The sequence below is a fragment of the Balaenoptera ricei genome, chromosome 7, assembly GCF_028023285.1.
Source record: "Balaenoptera ricei isolate mBalRic1 chromosome 7, mBalRic1.hap2, whole genome shotgun sequence".
In the NCBI taxonomy this organism is placed as follows: domain Eukaryota; kingdom Metazoa; phylum Chordata; class Mammalia; order Artiodactyla; family Balaenopteridae; genus Balaenoptera; species Balaenoptera ricei.
The window spans coordinates 66,209,952-66,235,580 of NC_082645.1; the positions used below are offsets into that span (position 1 = coordinate 66,209,952).

General features: G+C 36.5%; 1 protein-coding gene across 8 annotated transcripts in view; it reads left to right on the top strand.

Annotated features, from left to right (window-relative positions):
* The window catches only part of OSBPL6 (oxysterol binding protein like 6), a 209,861-nt gene that overhangs the window by 91,610 nt on the left and 92,622 nt on the right, over positions 1–25,629 (top strand). For all 8 annotated transcript variants that reach the window (XM_059928166.1, XM_059928165.1, XM_059928169.1 and 5 more), the window contains one exon: positions 24,226–24,483. In XM_059928166.1, coding sequence (XP_059784149.1) covers positions 24,382–24,483 — 102 coding nt within the window. In that variant the 5' untranslated portion in view covers positions 24,226–24,381. The remainder of the gene's footprint in view (positions 1–24,225; positions 24,484–25,629) is intronic.

Sequence of the window (25,629 nt, forward strand, 5' to 3'; positions counted from 1 at the left end):
CATTGTAAATTCATGGATTTTAAAGATCTTTATGATTTGATTAGTGACTTTTTTTCCTGGATGCTCAAATAAAACCTTCTTTGTTCCTTGGGAGCCCCTTGAGATTGGTTCCTGTATATACATACAGAAAAGAGAACCTATCATAAGTGAATCACAATGAATTTTCACAAACTGAACATTCCCATATAATCAGCACCCAGATCAAGATACAGAACATCCCAGAAACATCCATGTCCCATTAGTTTTTTTGACACCGCTTTTTGGTTCAACAGGATACTTTAAGCTCCTCTTGTTCATTTCACAGTCCAGTCTAAGAATCAGTTATAAGGAGCTCTGGTTCCTTTTAGTAGAAAATGGAATTTAGAAACTACAGTCTGGGCATTAAGGGTGCTCATTCTTATCGGTTATCAGTGTTTCCAGACTTTTTCAGGGAACAGGGTCGGAAATAATTATATATTTAAAATAAAAAATTATGAGTTCACATTGAATTTTCAAAGTTAACTTTATGGAGTTTTAATATTATTTGATTTTATATTTGAATCTCATTTCTCTTCAAATGAATAATCTCAACATTACTAATACTAATTATTCTATTTTTATAGAGAGAAAAAATGTAGAGTTTTATTTACCTTTTATTACTATCATTAGTTTTGGTCTTTCAAAATTTATGTATTTATGTATGAATTTCCCTCACCTCCATTTTTAGTATTAGTGTTGATATATTTCTATTAAATCTTTAGTTCACCAAATAATTTGAGTTATTTGCAACTCATTACATCATAAGCAGGAGATGTTCCAGAAGTGACAGTGGAATTATCGTACTGTTTGGATGGTGGATCAATTTGTGCTGCACTGAATGTATTTATTAGTGTCCACCCTTCATCACAGTGCAGGTCCAGAAGCAGAAGAAAGATAAATGCTCTAAATGAAACACAGAGCCTGAAAGTGCCCCAACGGTTTTGTCGTTCTTGCTTCTTTTTATCTGATAAATGGATGCTTACCTTGGAATGACTTTCTTTTCCCTTGGTGAGTCAAGGGATCAAGTGCTTTGATTTTTGGATATATTTTGTAATATTTGACCTTGGGAAAAATGTAAGTGTTCATAGAGAATATAGGAATAGGTAGTTTCCCCTCCCTCCGTCCCTCCGTCCCTCCCTCCCTTCCTTCCTTCCTTCCTTCTGTCCTTCCTTTCTTTTTCCTACAACCAGGTGACTCCTTGAACTTGAGGCTGAGGGGTAGGCAGTGGGAGGGAAGAAGGAGAGCTGCATCACTCCCGCTTTAGTCTTTTAAGCTTTTCACCTGTCTTCTCAAAAATGTCTCATTTCCAAGCCTCCATAAGGTTGGAATCCAGTATTTTTGAGTCTTTTCCAAATATATTTTTAGGTACAGAAAGATGATTAATTAGACTTTAATTAGTCTAACTTTAAGGGTGATTTAAATGTTTCTTTGGACTTCCCTGGTAATGCAGTGGTTAAGAATCCGCCTGCCAATGCAGGGGACACGGGTTCGAGCCCTGGTCTGGGAAGATCCCACATGCCACGGAGCAACTAAGCCTGTGCGCCACAACTACTGAGCCTGCGCTCTAGAGCCTGCGAGTCACAACTACTGAGCCCACGTGCCACAACTACTGAAGCCTGTGCACCTAGAGCCCGTGCTCCACAACAAGAGAAGCCACCGCAAAGAGAAGCCCGCATACCGCAACGAAGGGTAGTCCCCTGTTGCCACAACTAGAGAAAGCCTGCGCGCAGCAACGAAGACCCAATGCAGCCAAAAATAAATAAATAAATTTATTTAAAATAAATGTTTCTTTGTTGACTTTTCACATCAAATGAATAATGCCAGGAAGTACTGAGCACAGTGAACGAACAATACAGATCTACTTTGAAAGGTTTGGCTTTCAGAGTGCAAGGGTTTATTAGGAGTAACAATTCGAGACTTTGTCTCAGTAAGAAGTGATTACAAAGATGGTAGACTAACACATAGGTTCCCCAAAACTTCAACTGTGTATGGCTGGTGTTAAATGTTTGAAATTTCAGAAACCATGGCAGTTTAAATAGATGTCTTTTATCATGTGCCTTATATCACCCCTGCCATATCTAAGGTGTTTGCTCATTGATTCATCCAGCAAAGTCTATTGAATGTCTCTACTCAGTGTGTACCAGGCACTATTCTGGGTGCAGAGATTATAACAAGGAGAGCAGGAAACAGATGATGTCTCTGGGGATAGACAATAAGCCGATAAACAAATAATGTAACTATTGAGTGAAATAAGTGCTGTGAAGGAAATGAATATTGTGCGGAAAAGTGACAGGGCATGTGCCTATTTAGAGGCGACAGAAGCTGAGAACTGAAGGGTGATTTGCTGACTGAATTTTCATGTTTAGAAAACTAAATTTGAAAGTACTATACAGTTTATTTAAACAATAACTACACGTTTGGCATTTGAATTTATTTTCAAATATCTAATTTTTTTTTCAACTGGCATTATAAATTGTTGAACTTTAAGTTTAAAATCTCTTGTTTTGTCAGCTTCTGGAAACTGAAGGAAGTTCTGGGTGAGGGGTATACAGGAACTCTCTGTAGTAGATTTGTAACTTCTCTAAAAATCTAAAATTATTCTAGAATAAAACACTTAAAAGGAGAAACTGGCAAAGAAATACCAAAATTTATACTAAATCAAATACAGTGTGGCAAAGATGAGGAATCCAGACTACGTAGGAGGGGTCTGCAGGGAGAATGGTGGGTGTTGAGAATTCGTTACTTGGATGCTCTTACATAGACTTTTGTCTCATCACTCATTTTTGGACTAAATAAATTTTGCCCCTTTTCGTGCTTCTTTTCACCTTCTTAAATTTTATAAACTTAACAAACCTTACAAATAGAGTTAGTTTACATTTTTCCTTTTGTTAAAAAAATTTATTCATTTTCTCGAAATATTCTTGGACTACTTAGGATGTTATCCTTCAGGTGGAAATTAGCAAATCTTTTTCACATGTGGCTTTTAATAAAACTGGCATCATAAATAAAAGTTTTCTCTGATCAAAACAATCTTCTCTACCCTTTGTTTTATTAGTATTTTTCAATTCATGTATTTCTAAGCATAAAGTACCTTCTTTCACACATTAGAAGAAATAGAGAAACCTGAAGTTGGCAAGGAGCCAGTAAATTCAGAATCTGCTTTGTAAATGCTTTGCCAACTGTAGCACAGATTAACAGACCTGCCATGGGAAGCTCTTTGGTAATCTATAATCTTTGAAAGTACTCTCCAGTATCTGGTTCCAAGAATGCTTCCTAATCTTTCATTATCTAGTTTAGGAGTCAGCAAATGATAGCCTACAAGCTTGCAGTCTTGCTTTGTAAATAAAGTTTTATTGGAACATAGCTATGCTTATTCATGTGCGTATTGTCTATGGCTCCTTTTCCACTACAGTAGTTCCCCTTTATCCATGGGGGATACATTCCAAGACTCTCAGTGGATGCCTGAAACCACAGATAGGACCGAACCCACTATATGCTGTGTTTTTCCTATACATACATACCTATGATAAAGTTTAACTTATAAATTAGGCACAGTAAGAGATTAACAATAACTAATAATAAAATAGAACAGTTATAACAATATACTGTAATAAAAGTTCTGTGAATGTGGTCTCTCTCTCTCTCTCAAAATATCTTATTCAGACAAATTTAATGCCTTTTCCATCTTAACTAAGCACTTATTATGCACTATGGCCCTAACTTGCAGTTTGAGGAGTGATAGCAAAATTTCTTTTCCCTTCTTTACAGTTGCACAGATAGATTCATTCTTACTGTGGATCTTACCAACCTCAGGATATGATTTTTTCTCTCCTTATTGAGTTGAGAACTTTCACCTTTTCACTTACAGGAAAGACTTTACGGCTTCTCTTTCACAGATCTGAACTGCCAGCATCACTACTCTTGTGTTTTGGGGCCATTATTAAGTAAAGTAAGGGTTACTTGAACACAAGCACTGTGATACCGCAGCAGATGATCTGATAACCCAGACGACTATTAAGTGACTAACGGGTGAGATATGCTGGACAAAGACATGATTCACGACCTGGGAAGGACACAGCAGGATGGCAGAAAATTTCATCACGCTACTCAGAATGGCATGTAATTTAAGGTGTATGAATTGTTTATTTCTGGAATTTTCCATTTAATATTTTTCAGACCACGGTTGATGTGGGTAACTGAAACCTTGGAAATCAAAACCACGGATAAGGGGAAACTACTATAGAATGGTAGTATTGAGTAGCTGCAGTGAGATGGTATGTCTCACAAAGCCTAGAAAGGTTTCTGCCAGGCCCCTTACATAAAAAGTTTGCTGACTTCTGGTCTAGTCAAAAGCAGTGACTGGGTTATCTCCCTCTGTTTCTGAATCTGGGATCCAAGAAATTTTGCAGTCCCAAGGATTAGTAGACAACAAAGTCCTGTTGGTTCATGATAGAGCTTTCTGCTTTATTTTTTTTTAATTCAAAAATGGAGGTCCTGTTTTTGTAGTCAAAGTTTTCCATGAGCTTTCTAAAGTTTTTAGAAATAATTTTGTAATATAAAGTTCATTTCTATAAACGTTAAAAGATAAATGCTTTAGTTATCACTTGAAATTCTTCTTACTATTTTTTTAATTTCTCAGGAAAAGTCTTAAAAATCCTTTTATTTTTGAGGCGTTAGATCTATTACTTGGGAGTGAATCTGTGTCTAATACTATATGTTGTAATTATTCCCTGTGAAGAGCAGGGCCCCTTTGGCAATCATCTACACCTGCTACATAGTTAACAGGCTTGTTAAAACACAAGAGTGTTCGGCCTCAGAGTGTTTGATTTGCTGGTATGGATGAGCTCAAAAATTTGCATTTGGAAATTCCACTCCTGGGTATATATTTGGAAAAAAAACCCCACTAATTCGAAACATGCACCCCAATGTTCATAGCAGCACTGTTTATAATAGCCAAGACATGGAAGCAACCCAGGTGCCCATCAACAGACAACTGGATTAAGAAGATGTGTGTGTATTTTATATATATATATATATATATATATATATATATATAATACACACACACACACACTGGAGTAGTACTCAGCAATAAAAAAAATGAAATATTGCCATTTGCAGCAACATGGATAGAGAATATTATGCTTAGTGAAATAAGTCATACGGAAAGACAAATACTGTATGATATCACTTCTATGTGAAATCTAAAAAATATGCAAATGAATGTATATAAAAACAGAAGCAGACTCACAGATACGGAAAATAATCTTGGGTTACCAAAGGGGAGAGGGGAGAGGGAGAGGAACAAATTAGAGGTATGGGATTAACAGATACAAACTACTATATATAAAACAGATAAGCAACAAGGATTTACTGCATAGAACAGAGAATTATATCCATTATATTGTAATAACCTATAATGGATTACAATCTGCAAAACTACTGAATCACTATGCCGTACACCTGAAACTAACACAATATTGTAAATCAGCTGTACTTCAATTTAAAAAAAAATGACTTTGCATTTGGAACAGGTTCCCAGGTGACACGTTGTTCCTGATACCACCTTTCAAAACCTCTGTAGTAGACAGTGCTGGCATTTCCCAAGCTTGGAATTTGGGGGACAGTAGCTTTTTTTCATCACAATTCAATATCAAGTGACATTTTAGACCTTCCTTTATATTTCTTAAACTTCCACTCATCGTCTTTGTGACTGGATTCACTAATGACCCATATATCATTTTTCCACTTTTATCTGTTTTCCAGTCCCCAAATTCTGTTGCTACTGTCCCCTGTCCTCACCACTCTTGTGGGGTTTTACTTAAAGAAAAAAAAAAGTCACTGTTGTTTTCAGTGGCATTTTAGAGTGAAATAGATCCTGTATTCAATCTGCCAGCTTTACTCCAAGATGTGTATGTGTATTTTAAAGTAATTCTTTCTTTCTTGATTCTCATAAAATCCCATGAGGTAGGTTGGGCACAAAAGTATCTTCTCTGTGCAGAGGAAGCAAAGACCCTGAGATAAGAGATCACATGATCTGGTAAAAAAGGAATGCTCGAGGTCAGGCCTTTTGTCATCCATTTCTTTGTTAATTATAATGTAGCATGAGTTTGACATTATCTGGACCTCAAACCATCAGGACTCCTATTCCTTCACTTTATATCAGTATCTCAAGTATTTCTTTTTTTTTGAATTTTAGAATTTTATTTATTTTTTTATACAGCAGGTTCTTATTAGTCATCAATTTTATACACATCAGTGTATACATGTCAATCCCAATCACCCAATTCATCATACCACCCCCACCCCTGCCACTTTCCCCCCTTGGTGTCCATACGTTTGTTCTCTACATCTGTGTCTGTTTCTGCCCTGCAAACCAGTTCATCTGTACCATTTTTCTAGGTTCCACATATATGCGTTAATATACAATATTTGTTTTTCTCTTTCTGACTTAACTTCACTCTGTGTGACAGACTCTAGATCCATCCACGTCTCTACAAATGACCCAATTTCGTTCCTTTTTATGGCTGAGTATTATTCCATTGTATATATGTACCACATCTTCTTTATCCATTCATTCGTCTGTCGATGGGCATTTAGGTTGCTTCCGCGACCCGGCTATTGTAAATAGCGCTGCAATGAATATTGGGGTGCATGTGTCTTTTTTGAATTACGATTTTTCTGGGTGTATGCCCAGTAATGAGATTGCTGGGTCATATGCTAGTTCTATATTTAGGTTTTTAAGGAACCTGCATACTGTTCTCCATAGTGACTGTATCAATTTACATTCCCACCAACAGTGCAAGAGGGTTCCCTTTTCTCCACACCCTCTCCAGCATTTGTTGTTTGTAGATTTTCTGATGATGCCCATTCTAACTGGTGTGAGGTGATACCTCATTGTAGTTTTGATTTGCATTTCTCTAATAATTAGTGATGTTGAGCAGCTTTTCATGTGCTTCTTGGCCATCTGTATGTCTTCTTTGGAGAAATGCCTATTTAGGTCTTCTGCCCATTTTTGGATTGGGTTGTTTGTTTTTTTAATATTGAGCTGCATGAACTGTTTATATATTTTGGAGATTAATTCTTTGTCTGTTGATTCATTTGCAAATATTTTCTCCCATTCTGAGGGTTGTCTTTTTGTCGTTTGTAGTTTCCTTTGCTTTGCAAAAGCTTTTAAGTTTCATTAGGTCCCATTTATTTATTTTTGTTTTTATTTCCATTACTGTAGAAAGTGGATCAAAAAAGATCTTGCTGTGATTTATGTCAAAGAGTGTTCTTCCTATGTTTTCCTCTAAGAGTTTTATAGTGTCCAGTCTTACATTTAGGTCCCTAATCCATTTTGAGTTTATTTTTGTGTGTGGTGTTAGGGAGTGTTCTAATTTCATTCTTTAACATATAGCTGTCCAGTTTTCGCAGCACCACTTATTGAAGAGGCTGTCTTTTCTCTATTGTATATCCTTGCCTCCTTTGTCATAGATTAGTTGACCATAGGTGTGTGGGTTTTTCTCTGGGCTTTCTCTCCTGTTCCATTGATCTATATTTCTGTTTTTGTGCCAGTACCATATTGTCTTGATTACTGTAGCTTGGTAGTATAGCCTGAAGTCAGGGAGTCTGATTCCTCCAGCTCTCTTTTTTTCCCTCAAGGCTACTTTGGCTATTCGGGGTCTTTTGTGTCTCCATACAAATTTTAAGATTTTTTGTTCTAGTTCTGTAAAAAATGCTATTGGTAATTTGATAGCGATTGCATTGAATCTGTAGATTGCTTTGGGTAGTATAGTCATTTTCACAATATTGATTCTTCCAATCCGAGAACATGGTATATCTCTTCATCTGTTTGTATCATCTTTAATTTCTTTCATCAGTGTCTTATAGTTTTCTGCATACAGGTCTTTTGTCTCCCTAGGTAGGTTTATTCCTAGGTATTCTATTTGTGGCAGTGGTAAATGGGAGTGTTTCCTTAATTTGTCTTTCAGATTTTTCATCATTAGTGTATAGGAATGCAAGAGATTTCTGTGCATTAAAGTTGTATCCTGCTACTTTACCAGATTCATTGATTAGCTCCAGTAGTTTTCTGGTGGCATCTTTAGGATTCTCTATGTATAGTATCATGTCATCTGCAAACAGTGACAGCTTTACTTCTTCTTTTCCAATTTGTATTCCTTTTATTTCTTTTTCTTCTCTGATTGCTGTGGCTAGGACTTCCAAAACTCTGTTGAATAATAATGGCGAGAGTGGACATCCTTGTCTTGTTCCTGATCTTAAAGGAAATGCTTTCAGTTTTTCATGATTGAGAATGATGTTTGCTGTGGGTTTGTCATATACGGCCTTTATTATGTTGAGGTAGGTTCCCTCTTTGCCCACTTTCTGGAGAGTTTTTATCATAAATGGGTGTTGAATTTTGTCAAACGCTTTTTCTGCGTCTATTGAGATGATCATATGGTTTTTATTCTTCAATTTGTTAATATGGTGTATCACATTGATTGATTTGCATATATTGAAGAATCCTTGCATCCCTGAGATAAATCCCACTTGATCATGGTGTATGATCCTTTTAATGTGTTGTTGGATTCTGTTTGCTAGTATTTTGTTGAGGATTTTTGCATCTATATTCATCAGTGATATTGGTCTGTAATTTTCTTTTTTTTTTTTTTTTTGTTGTATCTTTGTCTTCTTTTGGTATCAGGGTGATGGTGGCCTCGTAGAATGAGTTTGGGAGTGTTCCTTCCTCTGCAATTTTTTGGAAGAGTTTGAGAAGGATGGGTGTTAGCTCTTCTCTAAATGTTTGATAGAATTCACCTGTGAAGCCATCTGGTCCTGGACTTTTGTTTTTTGGAAGGTTTTTAATCACAGTTTCAATTTCATTACTTGTGATTGGTCTGTTCATATTTTCTGTTTCTTCCTGGTTCAGTTTTGGAAGGTTATACCTTTCTAAGAATTTGTCCATTTCTTCCAGGTTGTCCATTTTATTGGCATAGAGTTGCTTGTAGTAGTCTCTTAGGATGCTTTGTATTTCTGCGGTGTCTGTTGTAACTTCTCCTTTTTCATTTCTAATTTTACTAATTTGAGTCCTCTCCCTCTTTTTCTTGATGAGTCTGCCTAATGGTTTATCAACTTTGTTTATCTTCTCAAAGAACCAGCTTTTAGTTTTATTGATCGTTGCTATTGTTTCCTTCATTTCTTTTTCATTTATTTCTGATCTGATCTTTATGATTTCTTTCCTTCTGCTAACTCTGGGGGTTTTTTTGTTCTTCTTTCTCTAATTGCTTTAGGTGTAAGGTTAGGTTGTTTATTTGAGATGTTTCTTGTTTCTTGGGGTAGGCTTGTATTGCTATAAACTTCCCTCTTAGAACTGCTTTTGCTGCATCCCATAGGTTTTGAGCCATCGTGTTTTCATTGTCATTTATTTCTAGGTATTTTTTGATTTCCTTTTGGATTTCTTCAGTGATCTCTTGATTATTTAGTGGCGTATTGTTTAGCCTCCATGTGTTTGTATTTTTTACAGTGTTTTTTGTGTAATTCATATATAGTCTCATAGCATTGTGGTCAGAAAGGATACTTGATACGATTTCAATTTTCTTAAATTTACCAAGGCTTGATTTGTGGCCCAAGATATGATCTATCCTGGAGAATGTTCTTTGAGCACTTTAGAAGAAAGTATATTCTGTTGTTTTTGGATGGAATGTCTTATAAATATCAATTAAGTCTATCAGCAGTGTTTTGAAAGAATTACACTGCTGCCTCTATTCCTATTCCGAATGTACAACTCAGCACCAGGGAGAATAGAACCTAATAATGCTCCAGGCCTCTAGAGCACCATTAGCAGCCTGATGGGTCCTCTTTTAGGACAACCAGGAGGTTTTCTCTTGGGAATGTTGAACTTTGTACAGTCTTTCTCTCTAGTTGACTACTGAACAGATAGGGAACTCCAATCTGCACATCACTTGGGTTATTTTGGATTATTTTTGTGCAAATATAATAAAATCAAATAACTGACATGAGGATGGTTATCTACAGGCAGACTGTGTGCACAGTCAACTGTACTTAATGTATAGAATGGAGGCCTTAAGTCTTAACTATAAAATGATAAGCCCAGTAAACAATCTGAGTGGTTTTTGTGGCCCATGACATTAGACTGTAATGTTGAAAGTGACATAGTCCCCACCCTCAAAGATCATACAAGATCACTACAAATAAACTCAGTGCAGTGTATGTTCAATATGTATGCATAAGTATAGACGTAATACAGGTTGAAATGGCAATTTTCTCTAATAGGTTAGGAAAAAATTTATAAAGAAGATGAAACCTGAGCACAGAATAATATAATTAATGCCTGCATATTATAAAAGTCATTATAATTGATGACACAAGAACATTTTTTATTGTAAAATATACATAAAATTTACCATTTTAACCATTTTTAAGTGTGCCTTTCAGTGGCATTAAATGCATTTGCATTGTTCTGTAACCGTCACCACCGCTATAGTCTGGATGTTTGTGTCCTCCCTAAAATTCTTGTTGAAATCCTAACCCCTAAGGTGATGGTATTAGGAGGTGGGGCCTTTGAGAGGTGATTAAGTCATGAATGGAATTAGTGCCCTTGTAAAAGAGACCCCAGAGAGATCCCTTTCCTCCTTCTGCCATCTGAGGACACAGTGAGAAGACAGCCATCCGTGAACTAGGAAGTGGGTCCTTACCAGACAGCAAATCTTCCAGTGCCACTATCCTGGACTTCCCAGCCTTCAGAACTGTGAGAAATAAATGCTTTTGGTCATAAGACACCCAGTATTTAGTTATAGCAGCCCAAAGGGATTTAGACAACCTTCTTCTATCTCAAGAACTTTTTCATCTTCCAAACTGAAACTCTGTACCTATTAAATACTAACTCCATTTCCCCCTTCTCATAGACCCTGGCGACCACCCTGCTACTTTCTGTCTCTCTATAAACTTGACTACCCTAAGTGCTTCATATAGTACTCTACCAAGTAGAATCATACAATGTTTGTCCTTTTGTGTCTGGTTTATATCACTTAGCATAATGTCTTCAGGTTTCATCCATGTTGTAGCATGTGTCAGAATTTCCATCCTTTTGAAGGCTGAATAATATTTCATTCTACAGGCACACCTCATTTTATTGCACTTGGCTTTTTATTGTGCTTCACAGATACTGCGTTTTTTACAAATTGAAGGTTTGTGGCAGTCCTGCATCGAGCAAGGCTATTAGTGCTGTTTTTCCAACAGCATTTGCTCACTTCATGTCTCTGTGTCACATTTTGGTAATTCCCACAATATTTCAAACTTTTTCATTATTATTAGATTTGTTATGGTGGTCTGTGATCAATGGTCTTTAATGTTACTATTCTAATTGTTTTTTGTTTTGTATTTTTAAATTAAGGTATGCACTTTTTTTTTAGACATAGTGCTATTGCACACTTAATAGACTACAGTATAATGTAAACATAACTTTTATGTGCACTGGGAAACCAAAAATCCATGTGACTTGCTATATTGCAATATTTGCTTTATTGCGGTGGTCTAGAACTGAACCTGCAATATCTCTGAGTTATGCCTGTATGAATATACCGTATTTTGTTTATCCATTTATTGATGGACACTTGAATTGCTTTTACCTTCTAGGTATTATGAATAATGATGCTACGAATATGTGTATACATATATCTATTCAAGTTGCTGCTTTCAATTCTTTGGGTATACACCCAGAATTGGAATTGCTGAATTTCTATTTTTAATTTTCTGGGGAACCACCATACCATTTTCAAAAGCAGTTACACCATTTTACATTCCCAGTAGCAATGCACCAGCATTAATTCATGAACATTTTTAACCTAAGCCATTTCGTCTGCCTTAGCCAACTCTTCAGCGTACCTCAACTCAGTACAGAAACTGTTGTTTTGACAGGAATTTCCTCTAGAGAACGGGACATTGTTGTTATGTCACTTGGTGCCTCAGTAAGAGTTTACGCACACTCAACATGGATTTATGAATCATTATTCAAGGTCACAAAGCAGAGGCAAAAATCTTTGATGTTTCCTGTTATTGCCAAAAAGTCCTCACTCTGCTGGCAATCAGCACCTATTAGCAGTCATGGGAACCTTATTTCCTAATACTGTCTTTTCTGTTAAAATATAAATTATGACATTACCAAGCGTCCTTTCAAAACAGGTTAGCAAGGCCCAGAAACCAAATGATGAAGGAAAGAGTGGCTGACAATTCTTAGAAAATTAGCACTGGTAAAATTATCAAATGATGGTATCGAAATGGCCTTGTCAGGAATGTCCATGGCACGTGCTACCATCAAAATCAAATGTCCTGTGATCTCATTATATTAAATATGTTGTACAGCTTTTGCGCCCATGGGTTTTTTTTTTTAAACCTGTGCTAATAACAATCCTTTTAGAAATATGAACTCCCAAGGATGTACATTTTAGCCCTTTGATAATCTACTGAAAGCTATTGAATATCTCCCTAGGAATATAAAATGTACGTATAGCCAACACTTTTCATATTGTTTCTGGGGTTTAAAGAATACGCTAAACCTGTCATGAACCCAAGCTAAGAACCTCTATAAATGCGTATTGTATGCCATCAATAATACCATAAAAAACTTGATTTGTTGCTTAGGTTATTCATTTTGATTTATTAGTAAGTTAAGAGTAAACAGCGATGAAAGAATTTGTTGCATGGGCTTTGATCTCACATAGATTTGAAAACCAGCGTGAGGACCCTGTTTAATAAATGTCCTAAGCCCTACTTTCCTCATCTGTGCACCATGAATAACAAGAGAGTTCCTGAGAATGCATGGAAAGTGCTTGGTATCCAGGCCTATCACGTGGTAAGAGCCTGCTATTTTTATTGGTATTTTTTCCCCCGACATTATGATAGAGAAAGCTAGGAAGGAGGTAGGTGATCTTTTTTTAGGACTCCAACCTCAAATAATATTTTTGATGTGCTGTTGTCTACTCATTGATAATTTTTTGAAAGGCTGTTAATGTTTTATTAATTATAAAATTAGCAGATGTCCAAAGAAAAGGATTGCTTGGGGAAAGATATAAGAGGTAGTTTAGTTCTTCAGGAGAAGGAAGTATTCCCTAATCTCTTTATGATTAGCAATTTTTGGAAGTTCTGAGAACAAGTCAATGCATAATGCCCCAAACCAACAAAACCTAAAATAGGAAAAAAGAGCTTTCCATGTTCTTAGAATATAAATTTCATACCAAGTACAAAATTAAAGCTAGATTTGAAAGAATATATAATATATATAATATATAATATATAATCTAGGGGCATATGTCCCAATTAGAGAATACATCAACTCAAATTACATTTCTCAGATAAATACATTATTACATTATAATTTAACAGAGATTAGTGTTATATTAGAAAATGGCTTATTTAAGCTGACTTGCAGGGAAACTTCCATATGAATAGTAACAAATAAATAAGTGGAACAATAATTCTTAAATCACTGAGGAAAATTTAGACTGGTTCAAAAAGCTAGAGGCTTTTTGTATACCTTTGGTATACAAGACTTTTACTTAGACCGGAAATATAAATGTTTAAAGTATACTGAGGAACTATTTCTCCCTCTGGAGTCAAATCATGCCTTTGGAGTAGTTTTACGTAATTTGTCCAGTAAGAAGTGATTTCCCCTAGTGGGAAGCAGCCACAGCACAGGGAGATCAGCTCGGTGCTTTGTGACCACCTAAAGGGGCAGGATAGGGAGGGTGGGAGGGAGACGCAAGAAGGAGGGGATATGGGGATATATGTATACATATAGCTGATTCACTTTGTTATACAGCAGAAACTAACACAGCATTGTAAAGCAATTATACTCCAATAAAGATGTTAAAAATAATAATAATATAATCAATAATGTAAAAAAAAAGTGATTTCCCCACATATCATTTGAATTGTAGAAATACTTTAATTGCACTGTCTTTTTAATGTAATTTTAAAGGCCAGAAGACTTGGACGTTACTTGATGGTTTAGAAAACCCATATCTTTCTTCCTTATGCTCTCATTTAAAAAATGTATGTATGAGAACGTGGATAGTGTTTCAGATTTCTCTTGTGTTGGTCCAGTGTCTTTGTGTTCCGTTAGGTGTGTACGTGTGATAGAGAATGTGTGTGTCTGCCTTTCTTTCTCCTCTCACAATCCTCTTCTTTGATTCTCTGCTTTAAATAGACATAAAATAGAACATTTTAGCATGTTTTATTCATATTTATCCATAAAGTTTATATGCCTTTAAAAGCAGATTTAAAAGTTTAATCATATGCTTTATCTCAAAAGAAAAAAAATATTTTCAAAATGGAAATTGCTTTATTATGTCTCCTTCTTTAATTAATATATAGCCAGTATAAACAAAAAATGAAAATTTAGAATTTGGGGGGAAAAATCATCTCAGGTTTCACCACCTAAATTGTTGATATTTGTGCCATAATTTATTTCACCAATTTTAGGGACCTTGAATTGTTTTTGGTTTTTGTTTTGGGTTTTTTTTTTTTTTTTTTGTCTTCTGGCTGCACTGAGGGCTTGTGGGATCTCAGTTGCCTGACCAGGGATTGAACCCTGGGCCACTGGAGTGAAAGCCTGGAATCCTAACCACTAGGCCACCAGGGAATTCCCCCTATTGGATTGTTTTTATTTTGTCATAAAGATATATACATCTTTACACACCCGATTATTTCCTTAGGACACATTCTTAGAAGTAGAATTGCCTAATCAAATTAAACTCTTCCAGAAAGGTTAAACCAACCTAAACTACCATCACCAATGTATTGTTCATTATGTTTCTTCCTTTGTGAATTGCCAATGCATGTTCTCTATCCATTTTTCTGATGATGTTTTAATTTATCTCATTGATTTGCAATAACTCTTCATATATTAAAAATATTAACCCTTTGTCATAGATTTTTTTTCTAGTTTTTTTTTCTTCATGGATACTGATTTTGTTGCCATGATTAGTACATTATTCCGCATCCCAAGATAATTAAATATTTACCTAAAATATTTTCTACTGCTTTTTATGGTTTTCATTTTACATTTAAAATTTAAGCCATTTGGAATATATTGTGATCTGAAGTATGACGTAAGAGATTCAACGTTTTTATTTTTATTTTTTGAAGTTGTTAAGTAATTTTCTTACTGATATGAACATATTTAGGGTTTTTTAAATAAAAAATTTTAATTTTTTATTTGAAATTTATAAAATATATTTTAAAATTTAAAACCACTCTTTACTTTTAAGAGCAGTTAGGTTCACAGCAAAATTGAGGAGAAAGTACAGAGAGTTCCCCCATCCCCCCTCCTCCCACCACACACACATAGCCTCCCCCATTATCAACATCCCACGCCAGAGTAGTAGTATAACTGATGGACCCACACTGACAAGTCCATAGTTTACTGTAGAGTTCACTCTTGGTGTTGTACAGTCTATGAGTTTTGACAAATGTGTGACTTATGTCCACCATTATCGTGTCATATGGAATAGTTTCACTGCCCTAAAAATCCTCCATGCTCCACCTAATGCACCCAGTCTAGCCAATCTTTCTTCTGTCTCCATAGTTTGGCCTTTTCCAAAATGTCATATAGCTAGAATTATGTAGTATGTAGCCTTTACAGATTGGCTTCTTTATCTTAAAAATGAAGAGATATATATATACACATACATACATATACATATATACTGTAACCAGGTACTTTAATGAAATCTTTTTTTTTTCCTGTTTGATTTTCATTTGATTCTCACGTGCATTTCAGTTGGACAATGTTATTGTTCATTAGTTAGCACTGTGAGAACACAGTGTCAATAGGACGATAACCAGCGTTATTTTGTTGCTGACATCAATGGAAATGGTAATAATCTTTCACCATTAAGCTTGAGGCTGGATTGATTTGTGTGTGTGTGTGTACAGAACAACACAAACATGTAAAGGCAGGTGTTCCAATATTTGTTAAGAGTTCATAAATATTTGGGAATGGATATTAAATGGATGGCGTACTTTTTTTTTTTTTTTTAATTTATTTTTGGCTGTGTTGGGTCTTTGTTTCTGTGCGAGGCCTTTCTCTAGTTGTGGCAAGCGGGGGCCACTCTTCATCGCGGTGCGTGAGCCTCTCATTGTCGTGGCCTCTCTTGTTGTGGAGCACAGGCTCCAGACGCGCAGGCTCAGTAGTTGTGGCTTATGGGCCCAGTTGCTCCGCGGCATGTGGGATCTTCCCAGACCAGGGCTCGAACCTGTGTCCCCTGCATTGGCAGGCGGATTCTCAACCACTGCGCCACCAAGGAAGCCCAATGGCGTACTTTTTAAGTCAGGATGATTGTAGAATATTCTGACTTTGACTTATTATTAGCTTTAGTTGTTTATTATGGATTGCAACAATTATCTCATAATTTGGTGTCTTCTGTTCCTTGGCTATATACTTTTTATAACCTTATTTCTATATTTATGATAACTGTTTTCTTACATATTTAAAAATGAAAATATAAGTAAATAAATAAAGTAAAATAGTTAAGTTGGTAAATCCAAGAGTAATTATAGTTACTTTCCCTATATTTATCTTTACTAATTTTATAAGTTTATAAATGTTAATGCATTTGTTTTTATTCTTTCATATTTAGTAATGGAAATGATTGACCGTGAATTTTCCTTTTATTATAGCTTTAGCTATGTTCTATATTTCTAAATGTGTAATATTTTCATTACAATATTTTGAATGTTCTTCAATTGACTATATCTTTAGTTTTTCACCCTTGAGTTAATTGGAGAATCCACTCCACCATTCAGAGAGAAAGAGAGGGGAGAGAGGGAGAGGGACAGGATCAAGTGCTTTTGGTTTCTACTTTTGTCTATTTTCAGATATTCTACAATATCAGTTTTATTTTTTCTTCAACCCAAGACATATTTAGGAAAATGTATTTTTCAAAAATTTTCTAGAATTAACCCCTACTCGCTTCTTCTTTTTCATTAATATTTAATTTATTGAATTGCTTCAGAGAATGTGATCTAAATTCAGCAATTTCAGTAGGATCTATCTTATTTTGATTTGCTTTTTGCTAATTTTACCTGATGAAGCCTTTTTTCAATTTGCCAGATAAAGATATTTATTTTTATTGATAAAGATTTCATTTTCCAAGTTGAAGTCTTCCTTATGTTCAGGAATATTTTTTAATGTTATTTCTTTTCTTTTTGCTTATTGTTTTCAGGGTCATTAGTATCTGTAGATCCAGGCTGCATTATCTGTTAACTTTTCCCTGCCCTTCTTTCTGTTTGCAAGCTGATTTCCTCAGCTTTATCTTTCTAATCTATTTTTTTAATTAGTTTTTTTTGTTTGTTTTTTGTTTCGGCCACACTGCGAGGCACGTGGGATCTTAGTTCCCTGACCAGGGATTGAACCCAGGCCCCCACAGTGAAAGCGCTGAGTCCTAACCACTGGACCGCCAAAGAATTTCCTCTCATTTATTTATTGACTGGATTTTTTTTCTGCAGAATCTTTCTGTCCTTCGTTAATATTTTAATTACTGCATTTAAATTATGGTGTCATTATATGTTTCCTTAATTTCCTACCTTTGCCAGTTCCCATTGCATCTGAGCCTGTCTTATCTCTTATTCAGAGACTCCATTTTTCTAAAAAGATGTTGTGAAAGTGTAAAGCAGTTGTGCTCTAAAGCTACCTCTCTTTTTTGCTAGAATTAACATTCCAAATAAACCCTCTATCTATCTCTTGCACATAATAATTTTCTCTATCCGGGGAATAATTTTTCATAGTGTTTTATACACATACTTTTTTTTTTATACTTTGTGTAAAAGCTGCTCTTTGTCAAAAGGTTATTTGTGCCAAGTATCCTTGGCTCCCTTCATGTTTGCTTGGTTAGCATTCAAATCCTCTTAAAATTCACCTTGAAGGGCTGGGTGATATAGAACATAGGTTTGTCTTAGTCATTTACTTAGTGTAAAGAGCCTTAGGAGTTGTGGGGAGGAATTAGAGTCTTGGTTGGTCACAATCAGAGAACTTGTCTCTGTATACATTTTCCTCCTTAGTTTTGCAAATGACTCCACCAGAGGCCAGCTTGGGGATTGGAGGCTGTATTTTGAGGGTGCACTGGGACATGTCCATGATGCTTGTCCAAAGGCAAGATTGAGGAAAGCAGCAAAGGGCAATCAAGGTACCTGTGGACTTGCCATGCCAGGAGAGCTGTGCCTCCATGGCCTCTGAAAGCTATTAATCTGTGGCCACCCTTTTCCCTGTGCCTCTTGCCACCTGTCTTTCCAGTTTTGAGGAAACTGGTGGAGCTTCCCAGATTTTCTTCCTATAACACCACTTCACTGTCTTGAGAAGGCGAGTCATATGTTGGTTTCTTACATCCTGGTTTGGTCCTGAATGAAGTGATTCCTTAGACTTTACGGCATGTGGTGGCCACTGTTCCCTAGAGCAAGTACTAATGGTCTTTTTTTTTTTTTTTTTAATCCTTTTAGTCACTGCTGTTTAGTCATTTTCTAGGAATATCCTTATCAGATCTTACACTGCCATCTTTCCTGGTAGTCTCAAGCTTACCTTCTTGAAATCAGTCCTTAATTTTCTTTTTCTCATCTGTGGCTTAATGACTTTAGATATAAAAAAGATTTCCTACCCTTTCTATTTAAGGAAAAAAAACTTTACTATATAATGACATTGAAATGACTATAATATATAATGACAATAGGCATTTGTTGTTCTGGTGATGATCTTGATAGAAAACCAGTTTATTCCACCTAGCAGTACAACGACATTTGCGTTGATAAGGTCAGTTGATAGGAATGTCCTGCTCCAGGTGACTGGTGTCTAGGATTATCTAATGTGGCTCCTCCTAATTCTCTGTAAATAAGTGATGCAAATACTGGAAAAGGCAAACTATTACTAACCCAAACACTAACGTAAAACAGAATCTAATGTCAAAACTGTGGAGGACTAGACCCCAATTGTATGATATCTCAAATTGAGGAAAGTCTAGCCAGGTCCGGATTATGACAAACCTCAGCTGCACTTGAGGAGAAGGAGACTGCTTGAAAAGGGCAAAAAAAGGCTTTGCTTTTCTTAGTCTGTCCTCGTACTTAGAGGTCTCAGTTGGCCCCAAACAGAAAAAGTCGTATCAGCTCCTCGCTATTGCTCTAGAATCCTAAGCGTGATTCTGCAAAACTCCAGATTAAATCACCAAATTGAGATGAAGGCTGAGAGGAGAAATTTTTGATTTTTTTTTGGGGGGGGGCAGGGGGAAGGGAGGCTTATATTGCAAGTGAAGACTCAAAAGATACCATTTTACTCTTCACTTTGTCGCTTACAGACTCCAGGTTCCAGCATGATTTAGAGAGATTTAAAGGAGAACATTAATAGAATTTTTTTTTTTTAATTTTTATTTATTTATTATTTATTTTTGGCTGTGCTGGGTCTTCGGTTCGTGCGAGGGCTTTCTCTAGTTGCGGCAAGTGGGGACCACTCTTCATCGCGGTGCGGGAACCGCTCTTCATCGCGGTGCACGGGCCTTTCACTATCGCGGCCCCTCCCGCTGCGGGGCACAGGCTCCAGACGCGCAGGCTCAGCAGTTGTGGCTCACGGGCCCAGCCGCTCCGCGGCATGTGGGATCCTCCCAGACCAGGGCTCGAACCCGTGTCCCCTGCATTGGCAGGCAGATTCTCAACCACTGCGCCACCAGGAAAGCCCACATTAATAGAATTTTAAAGGGGGAATTGTATCTTCCAAATTAATGGGAAATATAAAAGTCAATTAAAACCATGTAAAAATCAGTATTATAAGGAAAGGCAGATTATATAGGAAAAGCCATCACCCATTAAAGAAAACAAAGAAGAACCAAAAAATAGAAAGTGTAAAATTGTATGGCAGGGGTAAGGCCAACTATTAGTGAAACAGTAAATGGAAATGGGGAAGACTTTACTAAAATTAGATTTTTTTAAAGCAACCCAACATGATCATTACTAGAGGAACACATAATACAAAAGAATAGAAATAGAAAGTTTAAATGTAAAAGCATGGACACATTTCATTAATTACAACAGAAAGAAAGCAGATGATATCAAATAAAGCAAAACAGTGAAATAAACAAAGCAGGTCATTTTATAATAATCAAAAGTGAATAATCATCATGAATTCTTCTGTGATAAATCTCATTGTTTCAGAATAAACTGAATACAATCTATGTCCCACTAGAATGGTCAAATGTATTGTGTTACATCTGTGTGGTGGCCTTATACATAGTGATTAAGAATGGTGATACTAAAGTTTTTTTGTTCACAAGGAAGGCTGTTACCAATGTATTGTTGATTGAAGAAAGCATATTGCAGAGAGTATGGACATTATTCTTCTACTTTGGTTAAAGTATAACCAAAATGTTAACCAGGATTATTTCTAGATGATGAAACTAGAGTCAATTTAAATATTTTCATCTGTACTTTTAATCTTTTCCTGTGGTAAATGTAGTACATCATATTATTGTGCCCAAGTAATCACCTTCCTCTGGGAGGATTATACGTTCATGCCTCATGGACTTCAATTTACCCATGTGACTTGCTTTGGCCAATAAAACGTGAGTGTAAGTGGCATGTGCCGCCTACAAGCAAAAGCTCTAAGAACTGTCGAGTGGTCCTGCCATGGCTCTTTTCCTCCTTCACATGGGGGTTTCTCCTTTGGCCTGGAATGAAGAGGATATAGAGCAGGGCAGCGGCCGACCTCCAAAGGACATGTAAATGGGTAAGAAATAAACGTTTCTTGTAAGCCGTTGAGATTCTGGAGTTGTGTGTTACCACATCACAACTTAGCCCAGGCTAAGTAGTGCCCAGTTTCAAATGTTTTTCTGAACACACACAATGTATGATGCCTGTAAACAACAAGTCGTAGAAGTCTTCCCTGCCACTTTTTGCTTTAGTTAGGTCCCTAGGTCATAAATCTGAATTTTATGTCACTCAGTGTAAATGCAAATGTTGCAGTACTTAGAAACAATTGTAGTGATCCCACTGATGTGAAGGAGGAATGAAACAGGGAAATTAGATGTTAGGCTCTCATATTGCTGTTTTCAGCCACAATACTTTTCTCATTGAGTAGAGGAATTATGTTGGTGCTGACATTAAAATCTATGGTCTAAAATAGGTTTAGAATTTTGTTTCGGCGATTTCTGAAGATGTGCTTTGACAGAGATGAAATAAGTCTTTTTTAAAATGTCACAGCAATTCTTACATTCTAGGAATAATGAATAAATAGTTGCAACCTACTAACAGAGTTTAGACTTACTTTTGTAATGCATTTTGAAATAGAGCAGTGATAAGACACTTGATTTATAATCAGATTGGAATGATCTTTAAAGGTCATTTCATTCAACCTTATATTAGGTACCTGAAACTCTTTTTGTTAAAAGAGATTTTTAAAAATAATAGAAACAAAAACAGTAACCTCAAAAACAATTCTTGGAATGAATTAAATTCTCTCACTCACCTTTTCCACATTCCTGATATTATTCAAGATATTCATAATTATAATTCAACCAAAATGCTGCCCTTTCTTCAAAGACAGATTACCCTGAAAATATCATTCTAAATTAAAACCAAGGTGTTAGCATTGATGTTAATGAGGAAAGTGCAGTTGGATGCTGTTAGCGAAAAGAAAAACTACATCAGAAGAAATGTTGGCCCTTGATGTAGCTTGGATTAAATTTACTTCCAAATGGATGAGATTTTGATGAGTTTGGTTGTCTCAGCCTCATCCCTTGGGGCGCTTGAGCACATCACAGAACTTCCATACTTTTAGCTCAAGTATCAGCATCTACTTTTAAAGCATCTTGGACCAGAAAGCAAAGTACTTCACATCAAGAATTTGAGCAGTGTTCTTGCTTTCTGTTTGCTGGCACCAGAGCTTGGCTTGAGAAACTTTACTTACACTTATTAGACTGCCTTCATAAAACAGAAGGATTAGCTGACCACCTAGCAAGTGTCAGCTTATTACTGTCTCTTGCCAGTACTAAACAAAACCTGATCTCAAGCCAAAGAAAGAGCTCCACAGCTCTTTACATTTCTATTAGCCCAAACACTAGTTTTGTTTCGAGAGAAAGTCTTCGACTTTGGGAGTAAGTAGCTTTTATTTTTCCTGTGGTGACAGTGGTGTCAAAATCTTATGAAAGGAGCACAAGTTCTATTCACTAGAAAGTCCCAAGTTTTTCCAATTTATAGTCATTTGCCTTTTAATTATTGGGATTGTTCTTTCGAATATTCTCTATAACCTATTAACCATTAAAATCCTGATTATATTCAGGGTCACATACTCTGTTAACATAATGTTGCAGATTTTAAAAATATAACTATAGACCTGTATAAAATTTAATTTGCTTGCGCTTGCAGAGTTTACATGATCTATACATAAGTCATTCGATACATTTGTACTGTTAACATAGTCTATTAAACATTTGTCTCCAGCCTAAATTCCTCGGAGCTCCAGACCTACCTTTCCATGTGTTTGTCCCCACTTGAATGCCTCCCTTGTACCTTAAAGTTAACACGTCTGAAACCATACTCATGACCTGCTGTCAATCGTGGATTTCCTTTGGTCAGCCCTCGCTAGGAATACCAGAAACCTGGGAACCATCCTCAACACCGCTTTTCCTCCTCCATATCCACTCACAACTGACAGGACTGGGTGCTGAGTTTCCTGCCACCTCTCTAGTTCACTATCCCTTGTTTCCTGATCAGGCCTCCCTCATCTTCTTTACTTCCCCAGTTTGGTTCTCCTCATGGCTGCCAAAGTGATCTTTTAAACACACAAATCTGGTTATACCTCACCTCTTTATGGCCTCCTATACTCATGATAAAAATCAAAATGCTGAGCATGTACTATAAGGCCCTGCAGGAATTGACCTGTGCCTTTCTTTGACCATCATGGCACTGTCTCCTTGTGCTCTGATCATACTGACCAGCATGAATTCCTTGATCGCACCCAGCTGGACAACCAGACACCTGGTTAACTCTTTCGTATCCTTCAGATCTCAGCTCAAACCCACTTGCACAGGGATACCTCTGACCTCCAGACCTAGTGAGTTGTCCTCGCCATGTGTCCTCCTAATACTCCATGCATCTTCATCCTTTTTTGATTTTTTTCATTGACTGTCTCTCCCTCTGGACTGAAAAGTTTAGGTCTCACTTTTCTTGGCCTAAGGATTGATTTCTCTTCATCACCAGCAGCTTTCTTTTCTAATTTGTGCTAAAGTACTTACCCAACGGTTGTATGCTTCCTTCAAGGTATTATGATTAAGACTGGGCCTGGAACTTAGCCTTCCACCTTCTTAGAAGAGGACAAGTTCACTTTACTTGTCAGTGTTTTGGGACACAGATTGTTTGTTGGGTAAGCTTTTCATCTTACACTATCATGCTTACCTTTAAAAAAATTTTTTTTCTAGCAAACTGTGTTGCCAATTGAACAATGCTTCTCTTGGGGATAAGTTTTTAGCCCTATTAGTTACAATGCAGACTTTCCTTATATGAATCCAAATGAAAAATGAAATGGTTCTTGGCTGTGGATAAGTAAAGCAACTCCATCATTACCCCAGTCCCAGGACATGCCTGTCAGTCTGTAGATACTTGTGAGCCTGCTGGTTGCTGCGAGTCATATGTAGGTGTGCTGTGGTCTTGAAGCACAGATAACAGTACATATGTGTATTCCCTGATCCTTCCCAAATGCTGGACCATATGATGCATAAAGTACATCAACTCTTTTGCCTTTTGTCACTGACTGCTTTGTGTCAGATTTAACCATCACATGCATGACATGACTGAACTAAACTGATGACAGACATGGACGGAGCTCTTATTATAATCCATTGAGCAGGGGAAATTACGTTTCAAGGGAAGAAACTGATCTACTTTGGCATGAGGGTCCAGAACATAGCATTGTAATCTGCTGTAAAACAACAACAATACAAGGGAAGAATATCACTTTAACGTGTGGTTTCTTCCTGTTTTCCATGTTGACAAACTTTTGTTACATACTAACACTTTTATCCTCTACCTTAAAATCTAGAAGAAGAAATAGTGTTTTGTAATGTGTCAGAGTTCTTCCTCTCACCTTTTAGTACTGTTGCCTAGATAAAATGATTTTTAATTTAATGATTTTTAAATCATTCACATGAGGTTTTTTTTGTTTGTTCATTTTGCTTTTAGGTGTTTTGGACACCCTCAATATTTGCCTCATCTTTTCTAGTCAAACCTGATTCATGAAATGGACTAAAGCTGAAAAATCATCTGCTTCTTTGTCTGTGAATTTGAGACACGATTGGGATGGTCTTCAGTGCATACAACTAGACTCAAACTGCAGCTATGAGTTCAGATGAGAAGGGCATATCCCCTGCTCATAAAACATCCACCCCCACCCATAGAAGTGCCTCCTCTTCGGCATCCTCTCAAAGGGACAGTAGGCAGGTAAGATAACAGTGTAAAGTGTTATTTTATGCAACTATAGTACCATTAGGATATGATGGGATTGCTACTTAAGTCTGAAATTTTTGCTGTGAAGATTTTTATTCCACAGGAAAACTCACTGTTTTCTGTAGATCTACCTGATGATGTCGTGAATATCCTGCTCTTGCTTTTCTGTGATTTAGAATCCTTTTTCAGAGTACAAACTACAGGAAGGGTAGCCAAGTGAAGCCCTGCAGTGTTCTCCTCACATCTGTACCTGGAGGCAAGAGGCAGCTTCTGGAACACGAATGTTCTGTTCTTCCTTCCTCATTCATGGAGGTGGAAAGGGATCTGAACAGTCTTCTTCCTCCAAGTCTCTCACTGGTCTGCCAAGCCCTAACTTCTGTTTGGAGCTTCATGGAATCTGGTAACAGTCAGATTCAAGAATCAGGTTACAAATAAAATTATAGAATCAGGGAACTAAGGGAATTAAAATCAATAGAGAAAATAAATTATTGGTGCTTAATTATCCCATTGAGCCCATTCTGTAAATTATTTTTGTTTACACAGTTACTTTATTACTACTTCAGTGTCTATTCTACAGGCAAGGTTGTATGGGGATTAGGCATATGAATTCTCTTCATTGTCAAAACAGGTGATTGTTTTGCCCAGCACTTGTCTGAATATTATCATTTGCCATTATAATACTGAGAAGAATTTCTTGTGTAACTGGAAATGCACAATAAGCAGAGGTTAACTTTTTATGAAAACTTTCCTTTTGGGGGACATTCAATTAGTGAACATTCTTGAAGAGTTTTTTTCCCCCCATTTTATTTTATTTTATTTATTTGTTTTTTAACATCTTTATTGGAGTATAATTGCTTTACAATGGTGTGTTAGTTTCTGCTGTACAACAAAGTGAGTCAGTTATATATATACATATATCCCCACATCCACTCCTTCTTGCGTTTCCCTCCCACCCTCCCTATCCTACCCCTCTAGATGGTCACAAAGCACCGAGCTGATCTCCCTGTGCTATGCAGCTGCTTCCCACTAGCTAGCTATTTTACATTTGGTAGTGTATATATGTCCCCGTTACTCTCTCACTTCATCTCAGCTTACCCTTCCCCCTCCCCATTTCCTCAACTCCATTCTCTACATCTGCAT